Below are 14,473 nucleotides of genomic sequence, written 5' to 3'. Positions count from 1 at the left end.
TGGCAATTTTTCCCTACAAGGAAGCCGTCGATTAACGTTCGGTGCGCCGAAACTGACTGCACTTGTGGGTGTTGAACAGTTTAGTTTGTGAAGCTCCAGCAGAATCGAGTTCAGTTGTCTGTTGGTCTTAGACCATTGCGGATTGCAGTTTAAATTTTTAGTAGTGAAGTTTATTTTCTGTCAGCGAAAGAAAAATGAAGGGAGTTTTCCGATTCAAATCTTTCCGAGGTTATTGTTAAGCATTGCTATTGAAAAATGACGCAAATTATCACTGCGTTTTTTCCTTTACTTTTGCACAGAGGAAAGCAAACAAGCGAGCCGAATCTTCACCGAACAATGCATCTCGCTGAAGACCCGTTTGGAGGAAATGGCACGCGAATTGGACCACATCATTCTGTCGCCAATGCCACGCGATCTGGATTCGCTCGAGCACTCGGTCCAAATTCTGGAAGACTACAAACGCCGGCTGGGTTTGCTGGAGCCGGATCTCAAGCACCTCCAGGAAACATTCCGAACGATTACACTCAAGACGCCCGCCCTCAAGAAGAGCCTGGACAATCTGCTGGAGCTGTGGAAGGAACTGAACACTCAAGCCGTGTTGCACGGCGATCGACTTAAGCTGCTGGAAGGCGCTCTGGCTGGTCTGGAGGACAACGAGCAGGTTATTTCCGATCTGGAGGGAAAGCTATCCCGCCAGCTGGAGCTTCCATCGTCCCAGGATGGGTTGTACGAAGTGTTCAAGCGGTTGTCCGCCATTCAGGACACCATCTCGGCCCAGCAGCCCGAAATGGACAAGATGAACGACTCGGCCGATCAGCTCGGCCGGATGGGCGTTCCGACGAAGGTTCTTGGCGACCTGAAACGGTTGCATTCGAACGTGGAGCGTTTGAATTCTCGGTGGAACAACATCTGTGGGCAGCTAGCCGAAAGGTATGTGTTTGATCGATCTGACAAAACAAGAGAAACTTATTTTTGTTTCTGTTTTCTCCATAGGCTGCGAAGTGTTGAAACAGCGATCGGACTGATGAAGAACTTGCAGACGAGTATTGTAGTGGAGGAAACATGGGTCGAGAAACAGACCGAGAAGCTGCAAGCGTTACCAACCGCTACCTCCGCTCGGGAGCTGGATGTAAGTATAGCGTTAACCCCTTCTCTTGAAGCATTACTTTCACGTGTGACAAGTTCAGCGAAGACAGTTGCAGGATTAGTAGGTGGACATTTCAAGAGAATTTGGTACATTGATATTGTTTAGATCGTTAATTAAAGAATGATGATGATGATAACGAATAACGATGATGATGACACATAGATACGCAGGATCAGGAAGAGTTTGTTTTCGGGACTCTTCTGTAAGGTTTCATTCAAAAGCATATCGTACCCCTGCGGGTGTAGGCCTCCGGGAACAATATAGATCATTAAAAAATTACTGCATCGTAGTAGAACATCGATTAACTGCATTATACCCCCCTCAAAACAACGATTTTTAATTATCGGAGTAAGGGCATTAACCAATCCACCACGATTAAATTATCAGTAGGAAACGAGAAAATATGCATAGCGTTTGAAAGTGTTTCTCTTTTGATATTGCAGGTTCATTGTTTCACATGTTTTTGATATTATTCATTAAATTATATAATTTAACTGATTTTAATGCCGTCAGCTACAAACTTTCGGTTCTTTGGTTGCAGTCAAAACTGTGCGATTTTATTACTGAATCGAATTTTAATAACAATTATGCCATAAATAATCGTGCAAAAAATCGCAAAATGGCACAAAAACTGGTTTGACTGTAACGAAAGATGATGTGAATTGTGAACTTTGGGCACGCCATTTCGTGTCAATTCGTAAATATTATTCAAATCTTGTATATCAATCCCGTATGGAAGAAAAATTATACAAGTTTTTTATCTAGCCTACATTTTGCCATTCTGAATTAGGGTGCTCTGAAAAAAAAATTTGTAAAAAATAATTTATTTAAAAATTTATAGTTTTTGAAACAGTCAATTAAAATTCAGAATTAAGAAAAAAATATGGTTTCCATATTTTGAGGTGATAGTTTATCATAGCTGCTCATATTTTCTGTAAAGTTGATGGTAGTCTCCGTAGCCTAAATGGTTGGGCTTCCGCTTGCCAAGCAAATTATTGTGGGCTCAATCCCAGAACTTTCCACTGGCGATTAGTCTTCTTCAAGGCTAGAGGCGAATGAACTTCGCCTCGTTCAAAGTCTCTATAATAGAAAAAAATAGTCAATGGAAAGTTAATTTTTTTACATAACGTTCAAAACTCAAGATTGCATGTTTTTATATTTTAAAAAGTTTTTTTTTAAATACGTTTGCTTCAAAACTAACATATCTCATCATTGGTCCCAAATTACTTGTATGTCATATGGATACATGGGCATGGGCCTTAATTGAGCCTGAATGTGTTCTTTTAGAACACATTCTTGTAGTGGACTCCATTCTATTTACTAAACTCACTCAAACTTCATTCCAAAACCTTACTAAACTTTTGAACTACAGTGAAAGCTCTCTGTAGCGACATCGCGAGGGACCGTCATTATAGAGAATTGTCGCTATAAAAGTTTGTCGTTATAGAGAGCTTAAATGTCGCTATAAGGAGAGAAACGTCCAAGCTCACGCAAAACAATCAAATTATATTAGAAACAAAAACAATTGCTGTCTAACCAACTTGAAACAAAAAACATTAAAAAAATGGATATAAAATTCAGTTCCTTCGTCCGATAATTTTTTTTCTCTAGACAGAAAAAATAGTAAATTGTTAATTGTTTTTATTTTTAAACCAGCATAGATAATCTGGAAAGCATCTGTTTGCTGGTTTTGAGAGGGTGGGTTTCATTATTGGCGTCAGGCCCTGATTTAATAAATGATTGATTTTATTTGTCTCATCGCCAGACAAAATATACCAATTGAACATCATTGAAGCCGATATTCTTACCCTTTTCCCGACTCTAGTCTATATTTTTGATGATGAATGAATTCGCATTAGGCAGCACATTGAATTCATTAGACAATGTTGTCTTTTTAGTACCTATTTCGAACCTTTGAACTATGTCCAATTTATTTTTAGTGTTGAAGATTTTCGTGTATTTGAACTCATTTTGGGCAGTGAATGTTTTCGAAGTGAAACAAACGATACTTCAAGTTATTGCCTGAATTAGATCAAAAGCTTTATTCATATAACAATGGCCCAAACAATACATTCATTTTTAAATTTATTGCAAATTTAATGCAATTTTATTCTTTTGCTCTAGGACAGAATTCTTGTACAATTCTTCGATTTATTTGTTATAAAAAACTTTCCCTATCTTTATGGTTCAAATTTCTGTTTTCGTAAGTATCCGAAAATTTGAATCTATTGGGCGTGAATATATGTTCACCGTTGATTAAATCTTATAATACACAACATAGACTATTTACGTTCGTAGGCACTGTCATTGACACACACAAACACTATGAGTGGAGTGAAATTGAAAATTGTCGCAATAGAGAATGTTCTGTTCTAGTAAATAGAAGCGATAATGTGTCGTTATAGGGAAAAGTCGTTATAGAGAAATGTCGCAATAAAGAAAATAATTTCTATGCGATTTTGAAGGGACCTTTGGACATGTCGTTATATAGAGATTTGTCGCTATAAATATAGTCGTTATAGAGAGCTTTGACTGTATTTCAATTGGATTTCAAATTGAATTCTCATTAACTTCAGTTTAAGAAAAAATGTTTCTAAGTGTGATTTCCCCAAAAATGACTATTCTCAAGATATAATGGCGGGTTTACATTAGGGAGATCTATAGCTATAGATGGATTTATTCACGTGAATATAGGTGTAAACGGGTGAGAATAAATATGATACACTTATTCGAGGTATATATAACTTGAATAAATTCAGCATATGTAAACGCTTGTGAATTTCTCACTGGTGAGAAATCACTAAAGTTGGATGCAGTTCTACTTCAGGTGAATAAATTCACCGAAAATATGAATAAATTCATTATAGAAGTTCACGCTAGTGTAAACAGTTGATGCGATTTCTATAAATCTCATCATATTTCTTCACATGAATATATCACTAGTCTAAACCCACCCTAACAAATGTTATGTTGTTTGTTTGCAATGAAGGCAAATAACAGATGTTTGAGAAAAAATATAGCTCGAAAATGGTTGCTTTCGTATAATAATTTCTGTTTATTTTAAAACACATTGAACAAGTTTAGACATTCAAAATGCTTTTTCTAACAAATGTTATGTTGATAAAGATATATAACAGATAAACGAAAAAGATAAATGAGGTATTATTTTCTTCATGATTATTACAAAACAATACTAATACTAAAGTATTATGTTTTTTTTTGAGGCAGAATTACGTGTTCAACATTTTTGGTAAATTTTAAAACTTCGTATAACTTCAATATGATTTTCCATACAGAATTATGAGTTATTATAATGTACTAAAAACCTAGTTTAGTACAAACAAGCATACATAGAATACTGAGATATGTGTGAAATAATTTTATGTGATTTATCTTTATTTGAAATCTATATTTAACTTCCGAATAATATTTTTAAAAAAACGTGTTATTATGCATAAAAAAGTAATATATTTTTTTTAATGATCATTCTCGAGAAATAATAAATTTCATTATGAAAATATATATGGAAAACTATGGGTGGGTTCTATGTATGATATCACCGCAAGGTTGACGTAGGACTACCGTTGACTTTGTTTGTTTTGATTCAATTATTGATTGAACTAGTGATTGAATGGAACAATTTCAACAGAAAAAAATATCTTCCCAGAAACAAAAAAAAAATCGTACCTTACTTTAAATGACTATTTTCTGGCGAAAGCTAGGAATATATTTTTGATGGTATTTGAAAAAGGCGAAAAATATGAAAGATTTTATTTATATTGTTTCTTTTGGGTATAAAAGCGACTTTAGCTTTTTATATGGCATTCTGGGAAGAAAAAGTCTCAGCTTTCAAAAAATTATGTAAAACGCGTTGACACTTCAAAAATAAGAAAACAAAAAATTTCACAGATTTCGCTTAACAGTAGACATTTGTTGTTTCGAATCGGTCAAATGGTTCAAAAGTTACCCAATTTTCAAAAAACAAATATATTCATCGAAATCAGCATAAAAGATGAACAAATATATATGTTTCGAAAAGGAAACAAAAAACAAATGTTCCTGTTCATATAATATATGTAAAAAATGATAAAAGCAGCTAGTATACTCCTCGAAAACCATGCGAAATGCAAAAAAGTGCTTAAAATTTCAGAAAAGAAATTAATATACGAGGTTTTAGCAAAATCGGAGAATTTTTTTTCATGGAATTTCTGTATAAATATGTTATGCTATATTTTGCATTCTTCCAATTTATTTTCCTGTGTGTAATTAGCAATTTAGGATCGATGCAGGAAAGTGTACTAAATGATGAATACTTCTGTGTATAATTATGATATGAGGAATGATTCTAAAAACATATAATACTTGCGAAATCGGAAACATCTATCAAATGTTATGCATATGCAATAAACAAGAAGAATGCCGTAGATTTCGATATAACATCCATCAAACTACACGATACTACCTAAAACACCCTCTACTGACAAAGCATGGAATTATTACAAAAACACACAAAACAGACACACGATATATATCTAGGAATAACCCGTGGTTCAGGTTTCGTGCCCCCATTATAGACCGGTAGAGTAGTTTAACCAGAAGTAATGTTTAGTTCAATCCCCAATGTCCCCAAAACGATAAGTATACTAATCTATTCAATTTATTCTCTTCCCTCCCTCTTGCATCTTTAAACCCCATCAACCTACAAAAAAAACATAAAACCAACACACTCAAACAAACAAAAAATACACACCGTTCACCACCAAATGAAACCAAAACATGTGGATTCTCACAATACCCAACGAAAAAACAATGCTCGGATAAAACAATTGAAAACAAACACCAACTCGAATCGGTTACACATGTGCTCCTCCTCGTTGTGTGTGTGTCCCCCTTCGAATCGAATTCCCGATCCGATCGGCAACTCTTCGCTCTTGAAAAAAAAACAATCCAGAACATGCTGGGTGAGGCCATGGAGCGTACGCCAAAGATCGAACAGGTCAATCTCACCGGGGGCCGCTTGATCCGCGAAGCAAAGGTACGTATCGCGTGAGACACGCCTTCGCCTCCCGATCAACCTGTGCGCAACCTGTGCTCTAGTACTCCAGAAGTAGGGAATGGTGTACTATCACAGTGTATATCGCAAGTGGTTGCACTTTGGCGTTCACTTTTTTTGTTTTTGTGAGGGTAAAGTGTAAGAACCGAACTTATTGGTTAAAAAAATGAATTTCGGTCTATTCGTTGCCGATACTCTCTCGCTCTCTCCCGTTGTTGTTTGTTCGTGCTTTGTTCTTCCTGTGTACATCTCTTTCTGCTGGGTATGACTGTGTGGGTGCGTCTCGTAATTGTGCAGAAAAGTGGGCGTGTCCTTATCAACCCTTTTGTTGTGTTGCGAACTTTTGAATGAATGAGGGTCAAGGATGTGTTTTTCAGTGAGTTACTGCTTTTGAAGAAGAAAAATGCTTCGGGAATCGACAGCGAGTGTGTGTGTGAAAGTCAACAAAAATCGGTGCTGGTGGCTAAATTGATCCCAAATTTCTCCCCTTTTGTCCAAATTGGCTTACGCAGAAATTATTTTTTAATCAATACAAGTGAGCCGATTCATAAGCTGGGATTTTATTTATTAATTTGTCGCTTTCCTATCGGAGTAGAAATGTGATTAAAATCAGGCGGCAGTTCATGGGCAGCTGGTCGATAGCGACCCGTGCTTTTGTTTTGGCTTATCTTACTATTTTTTTATGGAGTAATTAATCATTTTATGCTTGAGGACAGCTGCCAATCCGCCGAACTGCACTCATCTAGATTAAATTAGCTTAACGAAACGCTGCACCTTCTAATTCGTTTATCAACTAACGAAATTCAGGAGAACTAAAATCGTCGGTGATCCACAAATTAATAATTAAAATTCGCACTTTTTAATCGCTCTTACATTTTCAACCCTAATTATATATGAGAACTATTCTTCAATACCAAATACTAATTGTTACAATAACTCATATTCACACTCACACACATGCCTCAAACATAAAACACATGCGCGCACCACATCAAAAACAATAAATTCAATCCAACAAACCCCCAACCCAACAATATATCTAACCACTGCGTCAACAAAACGCGCCTACAAATCAACACCAACAACAACAAATCGTCGGCGTCGTCCTGGGATATGGACAACAACAACATTTATTGACCTCTTCTGTGTGTGTGTAAACCGGAAACCTCGAAAACCCCTAAAAAAATCGCGAAAATTTGAAACCAAAACAAACAACAACAGATCTACGATGGCAAGTGTCTGCACTACATCGATTGGCTTGTGGAGATACGGCCGAGCTTCTCGCCTCCCCGGCAGGATCTGCGGCCACCCGACGCCGACCCGGGCGCCACCGAAGTGTACTCGAGGCGGCTTGACGCGTTGAACTGCCGGTACGAATCGCTGATCGAGCAGCTGACCCAGCGGCTCAAGACGGCGATCGAGGTGAATGGCGCGGACGGATTGGTGAGTACACTTTTTTTTCTCTCTAAATTTTTCGATAAATAATCTTGATTGAACTTGGAGCAATGTCACCCCACCATATCCCCACAAATCATTTAGACATCGAATGTTTTCGTGTGGGAGAGACAGCGAATAATCTTTTGAGCCGGGAATAAACGGTGCAATAAATTTCGTTGACAACAAAACTGGTGGCTATCGTGAAATGTGTGTTGTTGTGCTGCAGCACGAAAGATAGACGCATATGATAACAGAGGAGACCCAAGCGAAACTGTTAATTGCGTAATTGGGGCCCGCAAATTTCAATTCGCCGGGTCAAATAAAAGTCAATAGGTGTGACGCTGTGGTGGTTGATAAAAAGAGAATTCCAAGTTATCGCTCGTTGCACAATTTGTTTTTGGGCAGTACAACTCAATTGAACAAATATATTTCAACTCGAAAAAAACCAATTGTGGTGGGTTGGAAGATGAGTTGACTTCAACTCCAGCCGAAACGAAAGAATATTTAAAGATAAATCATCTGGTGTCCTGTGATACTTCTGGTTATACAAAATTCTCAACAATAATTTTTTTTATTGCAAAATGAGAATCTTTTTTATATTGTATCTTAACAACAAAACCATAAACAGTCGAATTTTGTGAATTTGAATTTTAGCGAGTAGTTATCAAATGCATCGACATTTTCCAAATAACTCTTTAGTTAAAAGTTTTGAATGCTCTGAAAAGGGTTTGCATGATTCATGATTCATTACATTACATTACATTCATTACAAGCTAAGCTGGCCATCGGTCGAGATTTGGTCAATTATTGCCAATGCACCTAGTGCACTCTGTATATATCACTTCTTCTGGACACACAGTTGACACACACTGCAGCCACATGCGATTCTATGCTCGTTCTACAATGCGTAAGTGTGATTCAATCATACACAAACACTTTCCATCTGACGCGTGGCATCTTTTCCATATTTTCACCTCGTATTTGAGAATAAAATTTCGTTCACAACACACTATCGACCTTTCGAAACGATTTCTCACTCAGATTTCGCGTTGGGCTTCTGTTGTGTGACTTATATTGGCTACACGCCCGCCGAAACGAGAATGTATGTTTTTCCTAAATACAATTTACGATATTTCCCTTTGGCTTTGCTACATATCAGTACAAGCTCTGAACTGCGCAGTTTACTTTGTGTATAGGATAGATAGGGGCAATATGGCCCCCCTAAGAACGAAACGTCCTAAATCATGTAGGAACATCTATAAATTATGCTACCTATTAAAACCTCACGATTTGAAACCTTATTGATCGATGTAGATTGTATGAATACGTTTCAAAAAAGATTTATGTGGAAAAATTACACTTTAAAAAATGTGTTCCATTTCCATCGATCGAAAACACTACGGGGCAAAATGGGCCACCATGCGGGGCAATATGACCATGTTTATTGTTTCAATAATTTAGGCATGTTTTCGTAGGGGAATTACGAGACAAGTTCATAAAACTAAAGCTTATTCTATTTTGCAACTTTTACGTGTATTTCATTTACGTGATCAAAGTGATTGGACTACAATTTTACGTTGTTCAAATCAAGAACAGAGAATATATGTGCATCGATAGCATTGGTTCCGTTTATCGCCACCCGTAGAGGAACTGAATTGCGTCCCACAGTAGCAACATAAGGAGTCCTGTGGAGTATTCTATAATGGTTATTCCTTGCTCAGCACCCTGCGCTCATCTGCCTTTTTCACCGCATTGCTAGGATTTTGGAATTTTTGGTCTGGACCTATTGAATAAAGATAATATTTTTTTAGTTTACTTACTGCTCCTATGTAAAAAAGATAGTTACTGGAATCACTGATGTTTTATCGACGTTGAATTGTCTTCCTGGTGGAGTGTTGTATTTCTGCTGTACGTCCTCCAGTGAAACGTAGAATTTCCCGACTGCAACGCGATTGAATCATGTAGTCCTAGCGGTGGAGGTTGCTTCTGAAGTCCGAAGTGAGATTTGTGGGTGACACTTTCGAAAACCAGCCAGAAATTCTATTCCGGCTAATTGCTTTTCACTATTTCGCCCCGCCTGGTCATATTGCCCCTATCTACCCTATTCTCAGAATACGTTCAGTAGCAAACAACTCTGTATGTCCGCTACAACTTTCTGTTAAACATTGTGAGTTAGCCTTCACTATAGATGTCGTATCATCTTGAATTGCTTGATCACTTATTTTGCTCTTTGTCTTCATCAACTTCATACGGCCTTCCAGAGAACGTGACTTAATATCAACATCAAAAGGGCCGAAACTATTAGCTGCACAACTATGTTATCGCTGTTTTTTTCTATGAAAATACAACTTTATCGTGAAAAAATTGGCTGTAAATGAATCATTCAAAGTATTGCCCATCGTTAGCCATATCTCTTCTCATCTTTCTGGCAGAGCCCGAATATCGTTACGATTACAGTTTTCCACGAATATTCAGTTTTTTACGTTTCATACGAGCGTGACAAGTAAAAATTAAACGGCGCAATATCTGAAAAACATTTGAGTTTTTCTAAGCATTTTTTACCGAGTTTAGCATCGTGTTAGCATGCTGTAAAATCACATTTCCGTTCTTCTGCTCGTGTTTTGGCCGTTTTTTGCTCATTGCTCGGCTCAATCGTATCAATCGAATCTGACAACGTTTCCTATCTTTCGCATATGTTTATTTAGAAAAGACTCATAAAAAGATAGTTATAGAAGACAAAAACTAAGTTTTTACCATTTAATACGATTGGGAACGGTTGGCCGGGACCAGCATATCATATTTTACGCATGGGGTTCATGAAATAAAAAAAACGTAATGACTCTTTTTTTTACTTTTTGTACTTTGGTAAACAAAATTTCGCAAATGACGAATTTCATGCCAACTCGTTGGTAGTTGGCAGGAGTTGGTAGCACCATCTCAGATAGCATTGAAAAATTATTGGTGCAACTTTGCATACTTGAAATCTTCAAAAAAGAATTGGACTACTTTTTGAAAAGGCCCAAAATAATTTTCTTACAAAAATTTATAACTTAAAAACGATGATACCTACTAAATTCTGGTCAGAGGATGAAATGTATGAAATTGTTTAAATTTTCATAAAAATGCATTTTTTTTATACTCGTTGAAAAAAAATATATTAAAAATTAAAACTCATTTTTCCAAAAAACTTATTTGTTTAAATTCGCAAAAATAAATATATTAAAAATATGTCTTCCATGCATAGAAAGATGGACACTTCTACAGAATTTTTTTTTTCTAAAATCAATATTTTTGTATGTGAATTCTCGCGTTTGACATGTTCTTCACATGTTTCTAAATAGAAAAAAGTTTTCAGAACATGTATATCGCGAAAGTTTATACATAAAAATGTTACGAGTTAAACAATTACAGTATTTCTTCTACGGAAACATGAAAAAAAATTTGTCAGAAAACTTTTCCCCTGTTAAGGTGCCCATCTTCCGATGTATGAGCGATTTGTTGAGAATTGTAAGGGCTATTTATATAATTTTTTTCAGAATTTTCTAAAAAAACTCAAAATTTATAAAACATTCTTACATAAAATTTATCAGAACTACAAAGTTTTTGTCAAAAGATGAAATGTAGGAGACTGATTAAATCTCATAAAAAACTAAAATTTAAAAAAATCGCCGAACAAAAATATTTTAAATATTAAAACTAATTTCTCTCGAAAACATGTTTTTTCAAGATTTTGCAAAAATACATATACAGTAGAACCCCGAATATCCGCGAAATAGTCGGGGTAGGTCACCGCGGATAATGCGATATACGAGGTGTAAACACGAAATACGGATATTTCAGCCTGAAAACTATGTTTTATCAATATAGGAATCATTAAACTATCCATCTGTAAGGTCGTGTGCACCAGTGGTCAAATAATATAAAAGCCATAACCAAAACAAAAGAGCAAGTCTTCACGTCACACTGACAAATTTTGGGAATCACTATAGAATAACTACGGAACTCGCTTTCGCGGATAATCGGGGTTCTAATGTAAATACAATTTCCAACAAGTCATCCATATATAGGAAGTAGGGCACTGCTACAGGGAAAAAAATTTCAAACAACAACTTTTTCATGTTTTTCTTTGAACAATTACTATTAATGGTGAATTCTTAACATTTTAATGTATTATCGTGATTAATGCTCTGGTACCTTTTTTTTCTATTTATAAACATGTCAAGAACATGTCAAACGCGAGAATTTACACAAACGACGAGTAAAACATTTTTTTTCAGGAGTCTCCATATAAAAATGAAAGTTGACGTCACGTTGTCGAAACAGTTCATATTTTAATAACATTCAAAAATTTTTCTACATCGCTGTCGTGACTTTAAACAAAATTAGGATTAGTTGTAATTTTTTCAAAGAAAACATGAAAAAGTTGTTGTTAGAAAAAAAATTCCCTGTAAAAGTGCCATCTTTCGATGTATGGACGACTTGTTCAAAATTGTAAGGGCTATTCATATTTTTTTAAATTAAAAAAAAACTTTTTTGAGAAATAATAAGCGATTTTTTTTTAATTTGGTTTTTTATGAGATTTAATCAATTTCCTTCATTTTATCTTTTGATCAAAATTTTGTAGTTATTATAGGTTTTGGGAGAAAAATTTTTGTAAAAGATCCAAGAAATTTTTTTTGGACATTTTCCAAAAGTAGTCTAATACTTTTTTAAATATTACAAGTATGCAATTCCGATACTTGTCTAAGACAAGGGTTTTCCAATTGCAAAAACGATTTTCCAAACGTAGAAAGGCACTTCATCCGCCGTTTTCACCTGATTCTGCACTCTGTGTGATTTTTCTCGTTTCCAAAAAAGGCCAAATTTGATTGATTATTTGGGGTTCCCCGAATTTAATTTTTCCAAAGCGAATTGTGTATTGGCCTTGCTACGATTGACTATCCAGCAGCTAAAAATGACAGAATAAAACCTTTCTGGAATTACAGCCCGGACTCGATTATATACCTGACTCGATTATAGTTCCTGATTTCTTTTCACTGTATTGAATCGAATATTTTTTTATTGTTTTTTTTTTGCATTCATTTTTAATTTTTTTAAACTAAAAGAGGAGTTTGATTTTTGATTCAACCCCTTAAAGACACCTTTCTCACATGAAAAAATAAATTTATCCAGATTATCTCAGAAGGTGATGGACGATCATATTTAATGAAAAAATCCTTCTACGCATATGTTCGAATTCCAACAATGACAGAGTTATAGAACTTTATCTTTGTTTCGGACTCTGTTGCCTCAAATTTACTCTACGTTACAAAGTACGCTACGGAAGACGATTTTGCTGCTTTCATTTGAAAGATGAGAAAATTTAGTACAGCATAATTTTTAATGTGTTATTATTAATTTCGTCCTAAAAATTTATATTAAACTAGATTGTTTCTATCAATTAAATTGAAGCTCTCTAACCGCTCTACAATTTGTTCTTTGACACCCAACTTCTATCTTCCTTCAATTAGCTGCAGTATCGATAAAAACAATTCCTGGTGAAAATTCAAGCAAAATCATCAGAAGTCACGATTTTTACCCCACTGTCCATGTAATAACCACTTAAATTACATCTTAACGTTGAAAGGTTACATTTCTTCTTGAAATAAGTTATATTTGAAATATATAAAAAAATATTCTCAACCTGTATATTGGGTTGGGGAAAAAGAAATGTCGTATATTGTCAATATATCAATATATGGCAAAATTCAACATATCTTGTGTTGTACTTATCGCATCGGGTCATACTATACGGCTATTTAAAGACGACAATCTGTGCTACAAGTTTGTCGTTTTGACAGTGTTGTGATTGTCCTTTTCAGTCTCAAGTTATAGCGCGTCAAAGATGGATTCAACCAAGCAAGCCATTCGCCATATTTAAGAACCCGATACTGTGACGATTCGCACAGCACAGCGTTGGTTTGATCGATTTCGTTCTGGTGTAGTGGCTGTCGAAGATACACCCCGTACTGGTAGGCCAATCGTCGTGGAAACCGATAAAATCGTTGAAATCATCCAAGTAGACCGGCATGTGAGCACTCGCTCAATTGGCTAGGAACTGGGTATAGACCATTAAACCGTTTGTAACCATTTGCAGAAAATTGGATTCCAAAAAAAGCTGGATGTATGGGTGCCACACGAGTTGACGCAAAAAAATATAATATAAAAAATACCGAATCAATGCCTGCGATGCACTGCTGAAACGGAACGAACTCGACCCATTTTTGAAGAAGATGGTGTCTGGCGATGGAAAGTGGATCACGTACGACAACCTAAAGCGAAAAAAGTCGTGGTCGAAGCACGGTGAGCCGGCCCAAACCATCGCCAAGCCCGGATTGACGGCCAGGAAGGTTTTGCTGTGTGTTTGGTGGGGGTGGAAGAGAATCATCCACTATGAGCTGCTCAGCTATGGCCAGACCCTCAACTCGGTTCTCTACTTGACCTTGAAGCAAGCGATTGACCAGAAGCGGCCAGAAATGATCAATAGGAATGGTGTTGTTTTCCACCAGGATAACGCCCGGCCTCACACATCTTTGATTACCCGCCAGAGGCTACGGGAGCTCGGATGGGATGTCCTATTGCACTCACCATATAGTTCGGACCTGAGTTCAAGTGATTATCATCTCTTCCGGTCCATGCAAAACGCTCTCGGTGATACTAAGTTGGCCTCAAAAAAGGGCTTGCGAAAACTGGCTGTCGGAGATTTTTGCGAATAAGGAGGGATGGTTTTATAAGGGGGGGATAATGAAGTTGCCTTCTGAATGTCAACAAGTTTACGAACAAAACGGCTCATATTT

The 14,473-nt window shown here is 36.3% G+C and overlaps 1 protein-coding gene across 1 annotated transcript in view; it reads left to right on the top strand.

Annotated features, from left to right (window-relative positions):
• Positions 1 to 14,473, top strand: part of LOC129765973 (microtubule-actin cross-linking factor 1, isoforms 1/2/3/4-like) — a 229,666-nt gene that overhangs the window by 139,669 nt on the left and 75,524 nt on the right. The window contains exons 17-20 of the mRNA XM_055766432.1: positions 300 to 930; positions 994 to 1,129; positions 6,099 to 6,182; positions 7,422 to 7,643. Of these exons, the coding sequence (XP_055622407.1) occupies positions 300 to 930; positions 994 to 1,129; positions 6,099 to 6,182; positions 7,422 to 7,643 (1,073 nt within the window). The remainder of the gene's footprint in view (positions 1 to 299; positions 931 to 993; positions 1,130 to 6,098; positions 6,183 to 7,421; positions 7,644 to 14,473) is intronic.

The sequence above is a fragment of the Toxorhynchites rutilus genome, chromosome 2 (assembly GCF_029784135.1).
Source record: "Toxorhynchites rutilus septentrionalis strain SRP chromosome 2, ASM2978413v1, whole genome shotgun sequence".
Classification (NCBI taxonomy): domain Eukaryota; kingdom Metazoa; phylum Arthropoda; class Insecta; order Diptera; family Culicidae; genus Toxorhynchites; species Toxorhynchites rutilus.
The sequence above is the reverse complement of the archived record's forward strand: the minus strand, read 5'-3'. Positions and strand labels throughout refer to the sequence as shown.